The following is a 13,864-nucleotide window of genomic DNA, read 5'->3' on the forward strand; positions in this document are numbered from 1 at the left end:
GAATTGTGCTTTTCTTGCTATTTTGCCACTCTGGGAATTTTTTTCCCACTTTTCCATAGATTACATGATAAAATAAAGGGTGTCATTCAAAAGTACAACTTGTCCCACTAAAAACAAGAACTCCTTATGTCAGTGTCTATGGAGAAATAGATAAAAATGTTATTGTTCTTGTAAGAAAGGGAGGAAAAAATGAAAGCGCAAAAAACAGAAAATTGTCGTTTGTCAGCAAGGGTTAAAAGGGTAGTCCCATCTCCAAGATGTTCTCCCAATATCTAGTAGGTGTAATAAGTAAATCAAGTAATACCTTGACTAATTAATGCATCTACTTACCAATTTTCCAAGAAACTAGCTGTCCCTCAGTCGATTTTTATTTTTTTTATGATGGGAGCCGAGATCTGAGTTACAAGCTAAGTGGTTATCCCACCATACAAGCATCTCTGTCTTTGCTGGTGCACTTTTGACCTTTTCTTCTGAATCCTTTTCCTGGGGTGGACTCTATTTTTAGCACTGCATGCATTTGACATGGGGATGTACAGTGGGTACGGAAAGTATTCAGACCCCTTTACATTTTTCACTCTTTCATTGCAGCCATTTGGTAAATTCTAAAAAGTTCATTTTTTTTCTCATTAACGTACACTCTGCACCCCATCTTGACTGAAAAAAAAACAGAAATGTAGAAGTTTTTGCAAATTTATTAAAAAAGAAAAACTGAAATATCACATGGTCATAAGTGTTCAGACCCTTTGCTCAGTATTGAGGAGAAGCCCCCCTTTTGAGCTAGTACAGCCATGAGTCTTCTTGGGAATGATGCAACAAATTTTTCACACCTGGATTTGGGGATCCTCTGCCATTCTTCCTTGCAGATGCTCTTCTGTTCTATCAGGTTGGATGGTGAACGTTGGTGGACAGCCATTTTCAGGTCTCTCCAAAGATGCTCAATTGGGTTTAGGGCAGGGCTCTGTCTGGGCCAGTCAAGAATGGTCACAGATTTGTTCTGAAACCACTCCTTTTAGCTGTGTGCTTAGGGTCATTGTCTTGTTGGAAGGTGAACCTTCAGCCAAGTCTGAGGTCCAGAGCACTCTGGAAGAGGTTTTCATCCAGAATATCTCTGTACTTGGCCGCATTCATGTTTCCTTCAATTGCAACCAGTCGTCCTGTCCATGCAGCTGAAAAACGCCCCCATAGCATGATGCTGCCACCACCATGTTTCACTGTTGGGGTTGTATTGGGCAGGTGATGAGCAGTGCCTGGTTTTCTCCACACATACTGCTTAGAATTATCACCAAAATGTTCTATCTTCGTCTCATCAGACCAGAGAATCTTATTTCTCATAGTCTGGGAGTCCTTCATGTGTTTTTGAGCAAACTCTCTATGCAGGCTTTCATATGTCTTGCACTGAGGAGAGGCTTCCGTCTGGCCACTCTGCCATAAAGGCCCAACTGGTGGAGGGCTGCAGTGATAGTTGACTTTGTGGAACTTTCTCCCATCTCCCTACTGCATCTCTGGAGCTCAACCACAGTGATCTTGGGGTTCTTTTTTACCTCTCTCACAAAGGCTCTTCTCCCACGATTACTCAGTTTGGCTGGATGGCCAGGTCTAAGAAGCCTTCTGGTGGTGCCGAACTTCTTCCATTTAAGGATTATGGAGGCCACTGTGCTCTTAGGAACCTTGAGTACTGCAAAAATTCTTTTGTAAGCTTGGCCAGATCTGTGCCTTGCCACAATTCTGTCTCTGAGCTCCTTTAAGCTCATGATTCTCATTTGATCTGACATGCACTGTGAGGTGTGAGGTCTTATATAAACAGGTGTGTGCCTTTCCAAATCAAGTCCTATCAGTTTAATTAAACACAGCTGGACTCCAATGAAGGAGTAGAACCATCTCAAGGAGGATCACAAGGAAATGGACAGCATGTGACTTAAATATGAGTGTCTGAGCAAAGGGTCTGAATACTTATGACGATGTCAAATTTAATCATTTGCAAAAATGTCTATTTCTGTTTTTTTCAGTCAAGATGGGGTGCAGAGTGTACATTAATGAGAAAAGAAAATGAACTTTTTAGAATTTACCAAATGGCTGCAATGAAACAAAGAGTGAAAAATTTAAAGGGGTCTGAATACTTTCCGTACCCACTGTACATAGGATAATGGTTATTTTTTGGTTTATGCTTTGCTATTTTTTCTGTGGCAGTACGTTATTTCACATGTGCAGCAAGGTACAGTATACTGTACTATTATGTGCACTCTCTGACTCTTTGGAGTGTTGGCTTTAGGGTTCAATATTTTGCTATTTTAATATGTGAAGATGGTTAAGTGAAGTAAAAAAAAAAAAAAAAAAAAATTACAAAATAAAAAAAAATACAGTATTGTACTTTTTTAAAATTTTTTTAAATTGTTTATTAGTTTAACCCCTTTACAGCCTGGGACGTACTAGTACGCACCAGGCTGTAACCCCCGGTTCCGTGCGAGCCCGCACTGAACCGGGCACATGTCAGCTGATTATTACAGCTGATATGTGCCCGCAACAGCCGCGGGTGGAATCGCGATCCACCCACAGCTGTTAACAACATGTTAAATGCCGCTGGCAATCTGACAGCGGCATTTAACAGCGCCGCTCCGGAAGCGCGTCACTTACCCTGCCCATCGGTGACCCCGTCACGTGATCGCAGGTCACTGATGATTGTTCATGATAACCCTGGGTCTGCAGCAGACTCCAGTGGTTGTCATGAGCTGATCGCTATGAGCGCCACCTAGTGGTCAGCGCTCATAGCACAGGAGCATTTCTGCTGCATACAGGGGATCTACTTGTCCCCTGTATGTAGCAGAGGCAATCGGACAAGTGCTGCTTCTAGTCTCCTATGGAGACTATAGAAGCAAGCAAAAAGTGAAAAAAAAAATGGTTTTAAAATTATTAAAAAAACATAAAAGTTTAAATCACCCCCCTTTCGCCCCATTCAAAATAAAATAACAAAAAAAAAACCACATACTCATATTTGGTATCACCGCTTTCAGAATCGCCCGATCTATCAATAAAAAAAATGAATCCGATCTGTAAACGGCGTAACGAGAAAAAAAAATTCTAAACGCCAGAATTCCGTTTTTAGGTCGTCTCAACATTGCAATAAAGTGCGATCAAAACATCGGATCTACCCCAACATGGTATCAATAAAAACGTCAGCTCGGTGCGCAAAAAATAAGCCCTCACCCGGCCCCAGATCCTGAAAAATTGAAAAGCTACGGGTCTTGGAAAATGGCGCTTTTTTTTTTTTTTTTTTTTTCACCACTTAAATAAAAAAGAACCTATACATGTTTGGTGTCTACGAACTCATAATAATGGCAGGTCAGTTTTAGCATTCAGTGAACGTGGTATTGCACTTTTTTTGCAATTTCACCGCACTTGGAATTTTCTTCCCGTACACAATATGGTCAAACTAGTAATGGCGTTGAAAAGTACAACTCATCCCGCAAAAAATAAGCCCTCACACGGCCATATTGACCAAAAAATAAAAACGCTATGGCTCTGGGAACAAGGGGAGCAAAAAACGAAAATGCAAAAATGGAAAATCCCAGGGTTGCGAAGGGGTTAATTCCTTAGCGATGTCCAACGCCTCTTCACTGTAGGTCCCGGCCTTTATTGTCTCTGCACAGCGTTTCTGACAGGAATCTCCTCAAACCTGCACCGGTTCTGGTTGCGAGCAAGCTCTGCTCCAATATGCCGTTCCTCTAGTGTCAATAGGGTGTTCTCACAAGCAGATGCTGCTGAATTCCCTTCCAGTGCGTCCTCTCCTGTTCAGGACGTATTTCAGACCATCTCCAAGATGGCCGCTCTACTTATTCCTGTCAGGTACTTTCAACTGTCAACTGGGAAATCCCCTGAGTACAGTAACTAAGCCCCTCCCACACTGGAGCTAGACCAATCACCAACTCTCCTTTGGTTGTTGGGCAAATTTCACTGTTACTACCCTCTAACAGCATGCACTGAACTCCCTATAATCAGTATAGTAACTGCTTCTTCTTACATCCCTATATAATCATGTAATGCGATGCATTTTAAATCATTCACAGAGTTAAAACATTACATCAAATATATACACAGTCTTTCACCAAGTACAATTATACTGGTGTGGATACAGGTTTACACAATTATATCACTCTGGTGAACCAACACACATCTCACACCTGCACATGAACAAAGTGAATATAGCGAATCAGAAGAACTATACTACATTTCTAATTGGAGGTACTTGCTAATATTATTATTACACCAACTACATATATAGTTAGGATCTTGGAGATGGGAATACCCCTTTAAATCTCGGTATAAACCATAAAAATTAGCCCTAAATAAAAAGGCCCAGATCTTTAGAACCTTATAACGCATTAAAAAGAAAATAGTACCAGGGGTGCACAACCCTTCTTGGTCCATGGGCCACATTATCTTTGATTGAATCTGGGAGCCGCACTAAAAATAAAAGGGGTATCACTCACCTTACCATAAATGTCTGATAGATACAAATTCCACTTACATAGTAAGATCATTGTATGATCAGCCCCATACCTGATCATGGGTTGTCAGTGTGCCATGGGCTCTCTAATGCATACAGCCGTTTCTAGACCAGCTCCTACTGTATGATCTCTATTGGGTGCATGGGCTTTGTAGCCCTTTGTTGAATACTTGTTGCTTATTTAGTACAAGGCCAACTTCTGCATAGATAAGGCATTATAATATAAATGTTGAGTGTTGTTTGCTTTGTGGTAAGGGCAGCAGTGTTGAAAAGGTCCCACAATGTAAGTCACACCTTAGAGAACAATATCCCTGAAGGCTAGGAGGCTTTTACTAGTCCGGTATCTAGAGAGACTCCGGTTGAGAGTAGACCACATGCATATGGGTGTTGTCTCCCTTTCAGTTCAGATGTTTGTGATGTCACAGTGAGTCATTGTGCTAATATGTCTCCATACTTCCCAGGTGAGTAAGCCTGCATGCTTTTTACTTAGTGCCTGAAAGTAATTTTCTACAGTCTTATCACTTAGTTTTGCAAATACTGTTGAGTTGGACATATTTGACATGTTTCATCGATTACAACATAGGAAACCGGTCACCATGAGAGGTCCTCTCTATATAAGGCCATCTGTAAGCTCTGTGTATCGGGTGGTGGAGGTGGTTGGCATTGTGTAAGATTAGATTCCTTCTGTACAGCAAGGTGGAGGATATTTGGCAAGCTGTTAACCAGCCCCATGACTGTCATATCTGCAGATATTTAGGAGATGCAAAAGCACCCACTGGTTCTGTGACTTCAACTCTGAGGGGCAGTCCGGGTGAACATTTATCAATAGAGATGCCTATATCTCTAGAAAACTCCTTGCCTTCACACCCTTGTGTGACTTAAAAGGGTTGACCATGGATTCTGGTGGTTATCATGTTTTGGGCATAAGCGTTAAGTGAGGCATTTTTGCCTACTTAAGGCCCCGTCACACTTAGCGACGCTGCAGCGATCCTGACAACGATACGACCTGTCAGGGATCGTTGCTGCGTCGCTATGTGGTCGCTGGTGAGCTGTCAAACAGGCAGGCTCACCAACGATCAGGGGAGCAGCGACATCGTGGAAAGAATCTTTCCACGATGTCCTGCTCCTGGTTACCTGCCTGCTGAAGCAGGAGCAGGCTGGTAACCATGATAAACAGCGGGTTACTAAGTGCGCGTGCGCCCCTAGTAACCCGCTGTTTATCATGGTTACCAGCCTGATCGCTGCTCCCACTGGTCACACACAGCGATGTATGCTGACCAGCGGGAGGGCAACAACCAAAAAATGGTCCAGGACACTTTGCAGCGATCAGCGACCTCACAGCAGGGGCCTGATCGCTGCAAAGTGTCACACATAGCGACATCGCTGGTGAGGTCGCTGTTGCGTCACCAAAACCGTGACTCAGCAGCGATCTCGCTAGCGATCTCTTTATGTGAGACGGGGGCTTTAGCCTTTGTGTCCCTCAGCTAATAAAGATTTATGGCCACCATTGTTTTATATATTTAGATCAGCATATTTAAATTAATTTGTCAATTTACACCTATTATTATTGATGCCTATTTTCAAAGGTGTCCAGTAAGATTAGTGGTGTAAGGAATGCGAATTTGTTGAACCAAAGTCATCACGCCCCAGCTCTGCTCATATTGTCATAGCTGGGCAAAAATTGCGTGAAAACACCAATAAGTTTCATGTTGCGTAAAAATTTTGCGACTTTTCAAAACGTTTTCCGCCAGACTTGTGGTGTAAAAGCCTTTACGAATCTGGGCCTCATGGTGCACATACCCTTTTCTGCCCAATCATAAGTGTTTTTGAATATCTAACTTCACAATCCACTCTGTATTCTGATTTATTTGAGATATTGCAATGTTTTCTCATATTTTTCATTATATCATTTACCCCTTACTCAAATAAATTCCATTAAACTAAAAGGCCTATTAAAATCGCATTGTGAGGACAGCACAAATATGCAATATAGACAAATCCTGTACCCCCTGGGGTCCATGCATCAAAGGCTAAAAATGTAAACTTGAACTCCTTTTTTTTAGATAGGTCCATTTCTCCCAAAATATCAAGCACTCGTTGACAATATAACAAGTCAGTTGGCTCTTTTACATGGCCGATTCGAACTGCAAATGGAAATCCAATCATTCAATCCTTTACAATTGGCATATTGTCTGCAGCACATCCCCTGCTTACTTGTGGAGATGTGCTGCAGACAATTCTTTTTTAGGCTGCATAAAAGATGTGATCACACACCAGGCTAGTATCTGCTCATTCATCAGCTGATTGTTGCCGTATTCACAGTCAGTGATTGACCGATGTTAAAAAGGCCTTTATATGTAGGTGAATGATCATGGGGTAGTTCAGCTGCCTTCATCAGGCATTAAAATGGTTGCGATACCTGTGGGACAAAAAAAAAAGTGAAAAAAGCTGTAAAAAATATTTAAAAAATACTTTTTCCACCCAACATATTTTCATCTCTTCATTCGGTCTATGAAATTATACATTTATTAACTCTAATAGAAAATAAAAAAAAAATATTAATGATTTGGCATTGTTTTTATGTTTATTTATTTTTTTATCTACTGAAATCTGGTTTATCGGCGTAATAATTCTTCAGGTCAGTATGATGTGGCCAGATCATTTTTAACACACATTGAACGCTGTAAACTGGAAAACCCAAACTACAATGTCAAAATTTCAGGGTATTTTTTTCACCATTTCACCCCACTTGGATTTTATTTATATGATAAAATAAATGGTGTTATTCAAAACTACAACTCAGACTGCAAACATAGGCCTTTATATGGCTATATCAACAGAAAAATGAGAACAAAAGGAGGAAAAAAACAATGGAAATTCGCCCTGTCATGAAGTAGTCAGTGGTATATATATACGATGCCCATAGTTCATAGTAATTCTGTCTGGTAGCAGGTTCTCTTTAAATGAAGATGTCAGTAAAAATCTATATGTCTCTCCTATTCTTTCTTCTGCTGTCTAGAGCATTAGTGTCTGCTCTGGTTTTCAGCAGTCACTGTGCTTTTTACCATTCTCTTCTGTGTGTTCTGTAATAAGATGTCATCTGGCACTGTGAGATTATGGATCAAAGTGCTGGCCTTTACAGCTTTATTAGAGCAATTCTTTCTACATCTCATATTTTTACTTTTGTCTTCTATGAATTGAACAGTGGGAGACGATGACAAATCTTTCTATAATTTACCCGATAAGCCTGATTAGGATATTACTTGCACCACTGCCTCATTTGAGGACAGCATAACATAGGGTGGGGGACCTGAAACTTTATTGGTTGCTCTCGCTAATTACTCCACTTTTCCTTTCTACCAATTTAAAAAATGTTCCACATTAGGGCAGGTAATATAGAGTTTTGAATATTTGTAAATAAGTATTCTCGAATACATAGTTATATAGGTTAAAAAAAAAAAAGACTTGGGTCCATCAAGTTCAACCTTTCTCCACCAGTTATACATTCTCTGTCACTAGATTATATAACCCCCAATGCCATATGTTGTGAGAAATCATCCAGCCCTTTTTTGAAAGCTGTTATAGTGTCTGCCATCACTACCTCTTGTGGTAGGGCATTCCACAGTCCGACTGCTCTGACTATAAAGAACCCTTTTCTCTTTTTCTTCTAGAATCACCTTTCTTCCACCCGTAATGAGTGCCCCCTGGTCCTTAGTATGGTCTTTGGAAGGAATAAGTAATGTTCTAGTCCTTTGCACTGACCACACATATATTTATACATGTATTATGAGATCCCCTCTGAGGCATTGTTTTTTCTAAGCTAAACAAGCTCAACTTTTCCAACCTCTCATCATATGACAGGCCTTCCATCCCTTGTAATAATCTAGTTACCCGCCTTTGAACTGACTCTTACTTCTGAATATCCTTTTTAAAATGTGGAGCCCAAAACTGGATCCCATATTCCAGATGTGGCCTCACAAGTGATTTATAAAGGGGCAACAGTACATTGGGATCGCGGGATTTTATTTCTCTTTTTATACACCCGTAAATCTTGTTTGCTTTTGCGGCAGCTGCTTGACATTGAGCACTGCTGCTCAGCTTACTTGTAACCAGAATACCCAAGTCCTTCTCCTGTTCTGTAGTCCTGAGTATACTCCCATTTAATGTGTATGTAGTAATAGGATTACTCCGTCCTAGGTGCATTACTCTACATTTATCTACATTAAACCTCATCTGCCAAGTGTTTGCTCTTATCTAGATCTTTTTGTAATATTATACTATAGAAACTGTTTGTGCTCCAATTGAGAATGTGATTCAGTTTTAACTGCTTATGTTACTAAGGGGCAGGGGTGGACACTGGTACAACCTATACAAACGATTTAGCATCACTTGGAAAGTGCTTGACAAGTTGGTCACACAATATAAATCCATGCAACCGGCATGGATTTATATTGTGTGACCAACTTAGAGGAAATTTCTACTATCAAATGCATCTAAGGTAAAAAATAGAATTAAAAAGAAATAAAAAAAACCTTATACTCACCTCTCCGGCAGACCCCGTTCTCATCCCGGCGGCGTCCTCTCTCCTTGGCGTCCCGCGGTGTACTGGCAGGACCTGCGGTGACGTAATTTAGTCAGCTGATGGTCACGCGACCATCACCTGACCGCTGACCATACGCAGTTGCGTGACAATGTATACATGTGGATGTTATGCTTTTCAATGCAAGTCAATGGGCGCGATTGGTAGTGCTGCTGATTTTTCTGCAATGATAATCTGCAGCGGGAATTTCCGCAGGTTGTGCACAGCACATGCGGATTATCATTGGGGAACATGGCAGACATCTTAACAAGTGATTTTAATGCGTTTCTGCGGCGGAAATGCATTAAATCCGCATCATGGGCACTCGGCCTTATAGTAAGGTTTTGGACTTCTAAAGGCCCATATATTATTGTAACATAGGGGCCCTCCTTTGTCTGTGTCCGCTCCAGATAAAGAATTTTTTCTAAAACTAGTTCAGATTCCATAATATTCAAATAATTACTTTTTAATCTGCTAAGCCCCAGAAACTGATTAACTGTAAGGAGCAACACCCGAGTGCTTTGTGTTCTATCATTTCTGTTCTACATTGTGATTTATACATTACTGTTTTCTTGTATTTTCAGTGTGAAATGCCTGCAGAAGACAGTGAAGAATGCTTATCATATTATATGCAAGCCGTGTGCCCTTCAGCTGGAACTTTGTGCCAAGTGTGGAAAGAAAGAAGACCTTGTGTTGTAAGTAGTCGATACCAATAGATTGCAATGACGGACTTTACCTTCGGATGGCATTCTTCTATATGGACAGCCTAGAGATGGAAGTGTGGCCTGGCTGTCTGTCCCATACTTAGACTCTGATCCTTCTTCCTGTAAACACTGATGTTGACTTGCTTGTTGCCCTAGGTTGCTTTCACGTTGGTCACATGCTCGGTGGCCCCATTGGGGCATATCTCTGAGCCCTCCCGCAAAACTGGTTTCAGATGTACGCGCCGGCGGGACCATAGACTATAATGGTGCTGGCAGAGTGAACGTGCGCTCTGACGTGTATAATTTCTGGGCATATACGCCTACCGGAGGCATACACTCAGACGCAGTTTACCATGTCTGAGTGTCTGCCTCCAGTAAGGTGTACACGCCCGAAAATGATGTGGACGTATGTGCCGATGGGGCCATAGACTGTAATGGTGCCGGCAGAGTGAACATGCTCTGCTGGCACCATTATAGTCTATGGCCCCATTGGCACATACGTCCCAATCCCGTATTGCGGGAGGTGGTTTGGACGTAAGCCCCGAAGGGGCCACTGAACAGGTGCCTAAATGCAATATGAAAACACCCTAACACTTATAGTAAGTTTACTAAAAGTAATTCTTCCACACTTTATTGAAAAACTGAAATGATTAACCTTCCCAACATTCATTGCATCTTTGACACCAGAGCGGTCAGTCCGCATACTGATGTATGATGTTGAAATTCAACATGGCAATGAATTCAGAATGCATTTATCCTGGAACGGTCTCCCCGCTATGGATCTTGATTTTTTTTTTTTTTTTTTTTTTTTTTTTTTTTTTTACGGGGTTGCCAATTTTTAGCACCTTTATCCTGATTTAAGGGAAATGTGCAACCAGTAGACTACCTTTAGTGACACCGTGGCTCTGTATGAATATGTCTCTCCTGCAGCCGCTCTCCTCTCCTACTTGAACTAACTATTGTGTGGGATTAGAGTGACTACCTGTAACTCTCATGTCACCATGTCAGTAGCTATAGCCACTACTGAGCATGTCTACTTCCATTTGTTATTACGCTGACATCGGCAGGAAGCAGGTTCGTGCAGCGGCCCATTGTACTGTATGGGAGGTATCCTTTTCTGCAGCTTCTCTCCACTCCTGTTATACAGATGTAGGGGGGCATAGCTGTCTTGTCTGCATTGGAACATCACCCTACTATAAAATGAGTAATGCAAGTCATGGCTATATACAGCGGCTGACTTTCTTGAACCCGCTAATATATAACTGGGAGAAGAGGGAAGTATGGCGAGTAGCATTACTACACAGTACTCAAGGGCGCTGCCTGTTCAGTGCTTTTTAAGTACAGCCAAGCTTTCAGGAAATACTGATATTGTATTGTAGACTTGGTGCCCACTGCATGGCATCGCTGTTTGTCTGTGTCCACTCAGAGTGGCTTCTTTTCTCATGTTTTATCGAGCAATTAAAAAAAATCAAGCAAAAACCAGAACTGAACAGCTATAGAAAAGGGACACAAAGAGAAGGCCAAATTCTAGCATAGTTACATAATTCTCATTTCTAAGTAAAACCTATCCTGCATTGTGTGCGCTGTTGTCTCACTTGGCCCGGCTCCTGTATCCACTGTACGTAGATGTATGACACAATGTACCGCAATGATTTCCCTGGCAATCAAGCGTATTGGACTGTGCAAACATCATAGTCAGGAGGACAATGGCAGGTTGAAATGGCAGCTTTTACAGGTATTTTATTCCTTTATTGAACCTAGAATAAAGCCTCCTTCTTGTTTGTTCCTGCTCAGGCTTTAGAATAAGTACCAGCATATATTTAATTTCAAGAGCTTTGTTATTTCTTTAAAATTTTGACTGAGTGACCTGAGGAGCATGACTGTTCTTGAAGGTTTTATCTGCTCTAGTGTTTAGTCCACATTGTCTCATGAAGACCAGAACTGTCCTGCAAGCTTGACTCCCACTCTGGAGGACCCAGCCCATAAATGCATTACATGGACGGCCATTTATTTCCAGGTTACCTTTGCCCGGCCGTGATCTTTGCAGGTGAAATGTGAGTAGCTGCAGCATAGAATGTCTTGGCATGTTCAGGACAAAGGAGCAAGCATTCCCAGGAGCAAGCATTCCCAGAGGAATGCTTGCTCCTGGGAAAGTGCTCCACTTATGTATTTAGCTTACGTTTCCTATACAGTACACAAATCGCTTACACCAGTTCCTGTCTCCAGTAACTTTCTTGTCTCAGACACATGCTGGAGCCAATTTCACAGAAAGCCACTTGAAGACGTGTTCCCATCACTTTAAGATTTCTGGACTCTCACTGTTTTGAAAACACCTTCATTGGTTTCCCCCTGCACATTGGTGCTCCAGCCATCAGCTATGAAGGGAGCTTTATTCTGAGTGTCTAGGAGCCTTGCCATGGAGGGTAAATTTAAGAGGACCCTTTATTCTCCGGATTAGTGTATGTCCCAAAGGCTGGACCCCGTAATAACAAAATGATGACAAATCTTAGGTAAAATAATAACCCCTTTAAAATGAAATTATTGCCTAGATATTTTTGCTTTTTATAAACCATATAGTAAAACATAATCTTCTTTCTGATTGAATGGACCTTCGATAATAACTGGTACCTAGAGATCACTCATTCTGAAAGTGTAGTGAGCATGCTCTGTGACTATGCAGTGGTCCTTGTGTAGGGAGGGGGGAGGATGTGAACGGTGTCCATCACCTGTGAACCGAGAGCGTGCATTATCTTTGTATAGGTGATGTATTGTAATCCTGCCTGTGATGATAATCCAACTGCTGAGAAGTCATCTTAACAGACCTATTGGCCTATTGTCAGGCTCCGAATGAATGAAACATGCAAGATTTCAATTTAATTTTAAAATACATGTACAGTTAGAAAAACATTACCGCCAAGTTGTGTTGCACCTCGGCAGGCACAGTGCCACCCTCATCTTTGCTATAATGCCAGAGGCTTTAGCCTAGGTAGAAGTAAAAGCTTCTTCTCTACTAGACAAATGGAGCCCCTTGTAACCTGGTTCTCTGCACAATAAGTAATGAGCTACATAGTACAGTAGCAGTATGTCATCATCGAACCAATGAAATGTTTTTAAAGGTCATTATAGGGGTTGTCCACTACTAGGACAAACCCATCTTGAAGTAAATGTTTGGCCCCAATAAAATAAAAAAAAACTACAGTATACTCCCTCCTGTGCTGGCGCCATTCCATTGGTGTCTGCACTTGCTTTCCTGGGGCTGTGATGCAGTGGAATGACACGTGGTGCCCGGCCCCCGATCACCGCCGGCATCGCTGTCCCCGTTTCCGGACAAATCGGACATGAAGAGGAAGTCCGGGCTGCAGGTGATCTGACTTCCTCTTCATGTTCAATTCGACAGGAGACGGGACTATGATGCCAACGCTGATTGGGCGACAGGCATCACATGTCATTCCACTGCATCACAGCCCCGGGACCGCGAGTGCTGGAATGGTGCCAGCACGGAAGAGGAGTATAGTTTTTTTTCATTTTATTGGGGGCCAAACATTTAGTTCAAGAAGTGGTTTTAGTAGTGGAGAACCCCTTTAAGTACTACTGCAAAAATAAGGAATGTAGCACTATTTCCACTTACTATCCGTGCTAATGATGTTAACCAATTTGGCATATAGACAGTGGTTGTTACTATTGAGTGAGTGCCCTGTCATCATTTCTGGGGTGTCTACAGGTGTTACGTTGTGCCGGCTTATTTATTGAATAGCATTATGGTTTTATAAGTATAGACTAAGTAAACATTTTCTTTTCATTTTTATTCTAGAGCAAAAGATCAACAGACGGACATATGTACACCTAATGAAAATGATGATTGCAAGGCAGAAAATGACTTTGATTTCCATGTAGAGTTGGAGTCTGAAGAAGATGATGGTGAACTTGCTAAGGACAGCACACAATGTGAAAACCGTGCAGTGACCAGCAGCTGACATTCGCAGATCCTTCTAAGGAGGACTCCACACTGCTCTATCTACAGGAGCCACTTCTCCTTATTCTAGGCCCCCGCACCAGTTCAGCCTCTTTCCACCCGTACCG

The 13,864-nt window shown here is 41.8% G+C and overlaps 1 protein-coding gene across 2 annotated transcripts in view; it reads left to right on the plus strand.

Annotated features, from left to right (window-relative positions):
* The window catches only part of CUNH9orf85 (chromosome unknown C9orf85 homolog), a 30,680-nt gene that overhangs the window by 15,861 nt on the left and 955 nt on the right, over positions 1–13,864 (plus strand). For both annotated transcript variants that reach the window (XM_073652704.1, XM_073652694.1), the window contains exons 3-4: positions 9,665–9,775; positions 13,596–13,864. The exon at positions 13,596–13,864 is cut by the window's right edge and continues 955 nt beyond it. In XM_073652704.1, coding sequence (XP_073508805.1) covers positions 9,665–9,775; positions 13,596–13,758 — 274 coding nt within the window. In that variant the 3' untranslated portion in view covers positions 13,759–13,864. The remainder of the gene's footprint in view (positions 1–9,664; positions 9,776–13,595) is intronic.

This window comes from Phyllobates terribilis, unplaced genomic scaffold, assembly GCF_046119375.1.
Source record: "Phyllobates terribilis strain yellow unplaced genomic scaffold, ASM4611937v1 Scaffold_1__5_contigs__length_1240528914, whole genome shotgun sequence".
In the NCBI taxonomy this organism is placed as follows: Eukaryota; Metazoa; Chordata; class Amphibia; order Anura; family Dendrobatidae; genus Phyllobates; species Phyllobates terribilis.